The 9,130-nt window shown below is 43.5% G+C and overlaps 1 protein-coding gene across 1 annotated transcript in view; it reads left to right on the top strand.

Annotated features, from left to right (window-relative positions):
• The window catches only part of LOC142283643 (LHFPL tetraspan subfamily member 7 protein-like), a 332,350-nt gene extending 330,210 nt beyond the window's left edge, over positions 1-2,140 (top strand). Inside the window, exon 3 of the mRNA XM_075333139.1 lies at positions 1,178-2,140. Coding sequence (XP_075189254.1) covers positions 1,178-1,404 — 227 coding nt within the window. The 3' untranslated portion in view covers positions 1,405-2,140. The remainder of the gene's footprint in view (positions 1-1,177) is intronic.
• The last annotated feature ends 6,990 nt before the right edge of the window (positions 2,141-9,130 follow it).

The raw sequence follows: 9,130 nt of genomic DNA on the forward strand, positions 1-9,130 counted from the left end.
CTCATTTGTCTGAAGGTGGAGAGAGGGAAGCCAGTGGTGTTGAAAGTGGGGCTCGCGTGACGTCACAACCACACGTGAGCCCCGGGAAGACGAGCCCTGACACCACTGGAACGGCGCAAGCACAGGAGGTGAGTATAAGATTTTTTATTTTACCGTGGCAAAACAATGGAATGAGAAGGGGTTGTCATTGTAGTGGATAACCCCTTTAAGGAATTTGGTGCATCTTAATCAAGAATGGATCAAAGCTTATGGGTAAAAGGTGTCTTGATTAATTCCCCCCAAAGTGTCTAAAACACACAATAAATAAGATGCAGGTTATAAAAGAGTTTCTTTGCACAAATTATTCCAGATTTCTGGCACTTTTAGACTGACAAATCTCCCCTATTTTTTCCCTTGGAGCATATTGACTGGATACAAAATATGCGATAAACTCCCTCTAGTGGTGGCTGCTAGTAGTCAGTATAGGGAACCTGTCAGCAGATTGGGGCCTATAAGCTGCGGTCACCACCAGTGGGCTCTTATATACAGCATTCTAACATGCTGTATATAAGAGCCCAGGCCGCTGTGTAGAACGTAAAAATCACTTTATAATACTAAGCTAAAGGGTCGCTGTGGTGGACTTGCGTCATATGGGCGTCTCTGTTCTCCGGTGCCGATGCTTCCTCTTTTGGACATCTTTGTCATCCTCCTTCTGAAGCCTGTGTGCATGACGCGTCCTACGTGATCCACACTCGCCGGCACTGAGCGGGACAGATCAAAATATTGTAGTGCGCCTGCGCAGGACCTCAATGCCAGCAAGTGTGGATGACATAGGACGCGTCATGCACACAGGCTTCAGAAGGAGGATGACAAAGATGGACGAAAGAGGAAGCGGCGGTCCCGGAAAACCCAACTCCACCGCAGCAACTGTTTAGGTGAGTATTATAAAGTGTTTTTATGTTCTACACAGCGGCCTGGGCTCTTATATACAGCATGTTACAATCCTGTATATAAGAGCCACTGTTGGTGGCCACAGCCTATAGGTCCCAAATCTGCTGGTCCCTTTAAATCAATGTCTGTTCAGTGGATTTGGACCTCTATTATAAAAAAAAACAAAATTGTATCCAATTTAATTGATCATGTATTTTATGAATACTACATACCAATCACTTTGCTTCTCTCTGTTTTGTGTTTACAGTGTTCATCATGGCATCTGGACTCTTGGTCTATCCCTTCGGCCTCAACGCAGCTACTGTGAAGAAGTACTGTGAGAACTCGAGTATATACTATGCAGGAACCTGTCAGATCGGATGGGGATACATGCTTGCGATCGTTGGGGTCATGTTATCTGTGTTTTTGCCATTCTTCTCTAAATATGCACCAAAAGAACACATATCTCCGACCCCGATTCCCACTATTTTATAGTATTTTATTTTTTTGCAAGCAAAGTTCCTGTCCACGGATGATGAATAGACAAAGGTATTGGAGCACTTCTCTGCGGCCGTGCAGCGGAACATATAGATCAGATTGATTTTGCATTGATCGTCTTCCTGAAGCATGACAAAATATTAGCTTGGGATTAAGTAACATTACTTGACACTGATTTTCTTAGTTTTCCCACTGCTTCTGTCTTTCTGTATGCTAATTTCTTTCCTAATGGCTACCTCCCAATTAGCTCCTGCCCAATAATGAGCAATTCTGTGCTGGAAGCCGGTAATCGGAGACTATTGATTATAACTTACTGTATCACATGTAGGACCTTGTGTATCATATTTCAATGCTATTCATAACATCTAATCAGTGGTCAGTCACAAGGTTTCAAACTATTCTGGAAACCTGAAAAGTAACGATTTGGGCAATATCACCACTATACACAAAAAGTAACAGAATTTTCAATCTATGGGGACTTTAGAATTTCTAATAATCACAGATCTAGTTCAAATCAATGGCCTATATATGTAACTGTATATTGTTTCCACCAAAGTAACACATGCTTTTTGTACAGACTAATAAACGAGGATCTTACATTTCTTTTATAGGGTTTTGAAAATGATTTCAAACAAACAGACATGTACACATTTGCACTGATTTTCTTATTGTTCATTTGCTTTATAAGTACTAAGCTTTCTGAAAAGATTTTATTAAAAATGTTCCACCTTTCTGCCGTAGACTCTGTGCCACTCCTTTACATAGCAGGCTTTGCAGCTTTTTTTGCACATTGATTTGACAGCACACTGCACTTAGTTGTGCCTGGTGTGCCCTTCTTTTAGTACTAGAGGAGTGAGGAGGAAGAGGAGAGTGTACACAGCAGCAACAGGTATTGGGGAGGGGGGTAAGTCCCCAATGGGGGGAAATCATGCAAACCATGTAGTGAGATAGGAAGGGATGTTATGCACCAGGGGAGCTGGGAGGGAGGAAATCATGCAGACTCTGTAGCGAGATAACCAGGGCTGATAACTTCAAACACAGGCTGTGCACAGATGGTACCCATCACGGAATTTGCAGTGGATGGGAAGAGTTAGGGTCTGTGCTCGCGATCAGTGTTTGCGGCATTTTAGATGCAGCATGCATTAGCTGCGTCCAAAACGCTGCGTTGTACAGTACAAGCACAGTGAATGGGCTTTCTAGAAATCCCGTGCCCACTGTGCTTGTTTTTTCCGCAACAAACACTGACCTTTCCAGACTGCAGCACGTCAATTGTTTGCTGCGGATTTTCATGCGTCCTCCGTACGGAGAACACAGCGAGGAGCCCGCAGCGGAGTGAACCCTGATCGTGGGTACAAGCAGCTGCAGTCTCCTGCGTTCTCCTGTGGAGGAAACTCGCTGCATCCAGGACGCAGTGAGTCCTGATTGTTGGCACATATCCTTACAAAGTAGTGTGCAAAGAAAAACCAGCTCACCTGACACCCAATACTGCAGGATCCCAGGGGTGCACGAGATCCGCTGGTAAGTCCAAACCAGCATATAATGAAGAACGGAAAGGAGGAGGGGTTGGATCCAGCACCAATTCCAAAAATAGGGTAAAGCAATTATTTTCCTTATTGATACATATTAAAATCCTTGTATGAAGACCGCAGATGGAAAGTTCAGTTCATAGGTAGTCTTAACGCGTTTCGGACTTCATAATAAAAACAAAACAAAGTTATGATTAAGGACTTTGTTTTGTTTTTATTATGAAGTCTGAAACGCGTTTAGACTACCTATGAACTGAACTTTCCATCTGCGGTCTTCATACAAGGATTTTAATATGTATCAATAAAGGAAAATATTTTCTTTACCCTATTTTTGGAATTGGTGCTGGATCCAACCCCTCCACATATCCTAACAAAGCCTCAAAGGAGGAATCGCACAAACTCCTTAGAATCATGTCAGCAAGTCTGTGTAGGTGAAAAAGATCCCTCATGGGCTTCAGAAGGAAAAATCAATATAGAAATGAAGCTGTTACACAGCATCCTCACAGACCTCACATACAGCACAAATTTATTCATATTAGTAAATAACATTATACTACAGGGCTGGGTAGAGAGGGAATTTAGACATACGGGTATGTCTACTGCTGCTGGGTTGGAGGGCAGAGGGGACCTGGCAGGATCCCTTTTAAATTCTGTCAGTGAGTCACACTCGGGTGTGCTGTGCTCCAGCACTGTCATCACTCTGCAGTACGGGAGAGCAGGCGGTCAGTGCTATTGTGGGGGTGTGTTCTTCTTTCCCCAGTGTATTGTTGCCTGCTTGTGATTGGTCAGCGTCCAATAGAGTCAGAAGTACACGCCCCCAGTAAAATCTCTCTGGTAATGCCCACTTGGACTTTAAAAAAATTAATTGCCTAAAGGCTACTTTACACGCTGCGATATCGGTCCCGATATCGCTAGCGTGGGTACCCGCCCCCATCTGTTGTGCGACACGGGCAAATCGCTGCCCGTGCCGCACAACATCGCGCAGACCCGTCACACATACTTACCTGCCCGGCGACGTCGCTGTGACCAGCGAACTGCCTCCTTTCTAAGGGGGCGGTCCGTGCGGCGTCACAGCGACGTCACCGAGCGGCCGCCCAATAGAAGCAGAGGGGTGGAGATCAGTGGCCGGAACATCCCTCCCACCTCCTTCCTTCCTCATAGCGGCCGGGAGGCAGGTAAGGTGAGGTTCCTCGTTCCTGCGGTGTCACATGGAGCGATGTGTGCTGCCGCAGGAACGACGAACTACATCGTTACTGCTGCAGTAACGATAATCGAGAATGGACCCCTATGTCACCGATGAGCGATTTTGCACGTTTTTGCAACGATGCAAAATCGCTCATCGGTGTCACACGCAGCAACATCGCTAATGCGGCCGGATGTGCGTCACAAATTCCGTGACCCCAACGACTCCGCATTAGCGATGTCGCAGCGTGTAAAGCCCCCTTAAGTGTCAAATACTTTTATTGTTAATATCTCTGCAATAGAGAAGCAAAATTAAAAACTGCAGTGCTTATTACACAAAGACTAGTTCAACATAATACATTTGGTGAAAGGTCCTCTTTAATGGCATATTTAAAGAATTTTACTCCCTCCAGGTGCTGTAATCTGTATGATGCATTGATGGGAGTCATAATGACCTCTGTGTGCTGTCCTCATGGACAGGATTTAGAATGCCATAAATTGCCCCTGTGTTTATAGCTTGGCGTGGCCCACCAGCTCCGCAGTGTTATGATATGATCACTCAGCCATTCCAATCATAATAATATACAATTATACAAGCTGGTCGTTATTATCTTATACATGCTCAGACACAATGAGAGAATAGGCACTATTCAATAACTCCATTTTTTATTAACACTAGTTATAGTCAGCACATAGGATGTTTATTTTTACAGTCAGCGTGATATGAATAAATTAATCCAGGGCACCATGTACTTATATCACAATGCAAAAAGTCTGCATATACTGCAAATATAAGGGAAAGAAAAGTCACTTCTTAAAAGTCATTTTAGTTCGAGTAAATATCTCCAATTTGATTGCAGACGAACGTAGCGGTGCGTGAGCGGAGGAGATACATGTAATGTTTTCAGAGTTCTGCTGAGCCGCTGACTCTACATCATCATCACTTCTCCACAATTACAGTATACAGTATATACTGTAAATATGAGGGAAGCCGTTCGTTTTAGTGCTTCCATCTATATTCTTATGGGGCCAATTAATCAAGCAGCTTTTGATATTAATCTTGTGTAAAATTGTTTGAAATGTTGCACAATCTTTGCATAAATTATAGATGTGCAAAACAAATTTGGCATTTTTACGTCCGCTCTGCCATCTTTTCAAGAAGTGAGCAGCTCTTAGAGGGAAGGGCATGGCTGAGCGCAGCAAATTCAGCAGAATTTACATTACGTAAGTGGCATAAATTACAATAGAAATGTAAGGGGAAAACTTTTCTCTTTGCGGAAAACTGACAAGCCAGTCTGGCTGCCAGTGAGGCCCCTCGGGAAATTTACAAGTTGTCTCACCAGGGAGGAAGGAGATGAACGCTAGCGCCACCTATTGGAAGTAGCAATCCTAAAAGTCAAAAGTGGCCCTTTAAAGCCTTTTCTTATGTGTTAGGATTTGTACCAGATCAGAACCCCAATTTGCAGACACGGTGTTTCAGGTGATTGCCCCTCGTCAGTGTCAGTGTAAAGTATGGGAATTGAGGTTTTGATCTGGTATAAATCCTAAAGCCCGCTTTACACGCTGCAATGTATCTTACAATATGTCGGCGGGGTCACGTCGTAAGTGACGCACATCCGGCATCGTAAGTTACATTGCAGTGTGTAACTGCTACGTGCGATTGCGATTGAACGAAAATCCGTTCATCGCATACACATCGTACCTTTCTCTAAAATTGAACGGCAGATTGTTCAATGTTCCCGAGGCAGCAGACATCGCAGTGTGTGACACCCCGGGAACGATGAACAGATCTTACCTGCGTCCTGCGGCTCCCAGCTGACAATGCGGAAGGAAGGAGGTGGGCGGGATGTTTACGTCCCGCTCAGCTCCGCCCCTCCACTTCTATTGGCCGGCTGCCGTGTGACGTCGATGTGACGCCGAACGTCCCTCCCAATCCAGCAAGTGGACGTTCGCCAAATTGAACGTGCCGCACATATGATGGGGGCGTTGCAAATCGCATACGATATCGTATGCGAAATTGCAACGTGTATAGCAGTATTAAGTCATATGAAAAGGCTTGTTAAAGAGCCACTTTTGATTTTAGGATTGCTATTTCAATAGGTGGCGCTAGACTTCATCTCCTTCCTCCCTGGAGAGACAGTTTGAATAGAAATGTACTAAGTGTTCCCTGCAGTACATTTCTGACACTGGCAGACTGCAGCCGAAAGATGAACCCCTTAATGAATTTAGGGCTCCTTATTCCAGGGGAATCTTCATCAAGGATGGCGTTTTGTACTGTCCCCAATTTTTAAAACCTGCCATACACAAGTAGCTGGACACTGATTTGTATCACAACCTCCCCATAATTATTATTATTATTATTATTACTATTATTAACCATGCTTGAGTCTCATTATTTTTTAATAGGGGAAAAACTAGTAAGTTATATTAGTTTTTTAACTCCAACAATATATTGCAATGCTCAGTTAATATTTATTGAACGTGTATGGCCAGCAATTGCTTGAGTGGTGACTGGGAACTGTAAACTCTGACTCAGACATCCATAATTTTTGTCATACGCAAAAAACGGACTGATTTTTATCAGTTAGATTTTTAAGGTTTGATCCTTGAGTCAGTTTTTACCATCTGTTTTTCCAAAAGAACCCCCCCAAAAGTGATGGAGGTTTCACAAGCTTGTCCTCACAAGGGCTGGAGTCACAACATCGTATAAAAATCGGTCCCATTCTCATCCAGAAAAGTGGGACGATTTTTTTTCTATCTATGTTGTCTATTTTTGTACGTAATGGTAACACGTAATAATGCTACTATTAAATTCTTCTACGGAGTGGAACCATTAGTAAACGTTCCTCTCCTTTTTTTCCTTAATATATTTGCAGATTTTCTTCTATCTGCGGGTGTGACTGCAGCAGCTGTATTCTGTATGGGTATATAATGGGGTTGTGACAAGATAAACCTGGTCAGGTGACCACCTCTCACCTTCCCCTAACTTTCTCTACCCCAGGGGTGGACATATCATTGGTGCAACCTGTGCAGCTGCGCAGGGGCCCAAGAGGTAAGAGGGGCCATTTTCACCTTCCAAGCAGGTGGAATTGAGCATTTTGATGAGCTCTTGGGTTGCAAAGGACCCATATGTTGTTCCTGCACAGGAGACATTTTCTATCTTACTCCACCAGTGCTCTACCCTATACTGTTTCACCCTATATGTGCCTGTCTCCTTTTTTTTCTGCATCCTCTTTAGTGAAATATGTTTTATTGTGAAATATGAGGCTTTATAAATAGCACTCAACATAAACCTCAGATACAAGACAAAAAAAGCTACAAAACTGGGTTTTGCAAAATATGATGAAGCAAGCTTGATCTGCTTGTCCCTTGTATATAAATCATTAAGTAGAGCAAATGGAAAACCTTCTTTATCCCCCCAGCTACAGGCACACTGTCAAACATGCAGGAAAATCCCTATTTGTAGCTGATACATTGCATGGATGAATGAAGATTTGTCCCTTTGAAGTTTTACCATCCACTTCACCATTATGAAAAAAAAATGATTGCTAATCCACAGCTGGGACCCCTTTCGGTCACTAGTATAGGGGTCATCATTCCTAATTCTTTTTCACTACATATAGGATTGATTGACTTGGCCACATGATCACTGCTCCATTCAGTCTAAAGGTCCAGTCACACATAACGAGACGTTAACAAGATCGTTACTATGTCACAGTTTCCGGATCGTTGTTAAATCGTTGGTGAGATTGTTGGTGAGATGTCACACAGTCATTTTCCCAACGACTTTAGTAACGATGCAGCGACCTGTATAACGATCTCGTTGGTCTTTGGGACCCTGTCACACAGCAGCTATGTAACGATTCCAATCTCGAATAGGGGCGTAGTGTTTGACGCTGTAAGCCACGTAGGCGTGCATATGGTTCGCCTTTTCCACACCCCTCCGCTCCGATTGGTGGCCAATACTGCGTTCTGATTAGGCGGCCGGCCTAGAAGGCAACTTTGTATCGCTTCATCCTTTGTCCATTTTTGAGCCTTGCTTTGAGGATAGAACCTGCGACTCCACCCGGATTCATTCGTACTTTGTTCCCGGTTGCTTGCTTGCTTTTCGGCTCGAAGCTGCATCTGCACCCGGATTGATCCCTCCTTCGTTCCCGAGTGTTTGCTTACTGTTCTCAGCGCCAACCAATCGGTGCAGAGGGGGCGCGGAAAAGGTGACACAACTACACGCCTAAGTGTCACACTTTAAGTTCTCATGTAGGTCGTTAACGAGATCGTTGGTAGGTGTCAAACATACAGATACATGCTGCCCAGCAGGACTCCAACGAGCCAAAAATGGCCCAAGACATTCAGCAACGACCAACGATCTCACAGCAAGGGGCGGATCATTGGTACGTGTCAAACATAACGAGATCGCTGGTGAAGTCGTTTCGTCACAGAAACTGTGATGTAGCAACGAGGTCGTTAGCGATCTCGTTATGTGTGAAGTGGCCTTTAGAAGACTGATAGAGATAGTCACCCGCTGCACTCAGTAGCATTGCTGTATACATTGTGCATATACATTGTGGCTGAAGAGAAAACACTTTACTGCATTACAGTCACCAATCGTAAAGTAAATACCCAACTAAGCCCTTTTAACTATAGTAATAGTAATTGCACATAGAGTCTCTGTGTGACAGAGCTGGAAAAACATGAACCGCCATAGAGTGCTCCATATGGTGCCGTAGTACAGAAATACACCCATCCAACAGAGCATGTATCGATTCATACAGCATAAGACTTAAAAAGTTTTTCTATACTTTAGTACATAGAGATATGGAAATCTTTCAAAAGTAACTCTCTTTGAAATTGTTTTCTATAAATCAATAGCACACATCAAAATAGGATTTAAATAAAATATATCTTTTTAGAGAAATCTGCAGCTTTATCCTCCTAGACTGATTTTTCATTTTCAAATTTCTCAATTCACAGGTAAAATATGTTTTCCATGACTAAAGATTTTCCATAACTGTTGT

This window comes from Anomaloglossus baeobatrachus, chromosome 2 (assembly GCF_048569485.1).
Source record: "Anomaloglossus baeobatrachus isolate aAnoBae1 chromosome 2, aAnoBae1.hap1, whole genome shotgun sequence".
Taxonomy (NCBI): domain Eukaryota; kingdom Metazoa; phylum Chordata; class Amphibia; order Anura; family Aromobatidae; genus Anomaloglossus; species Anomaloglossus baeobatrachus.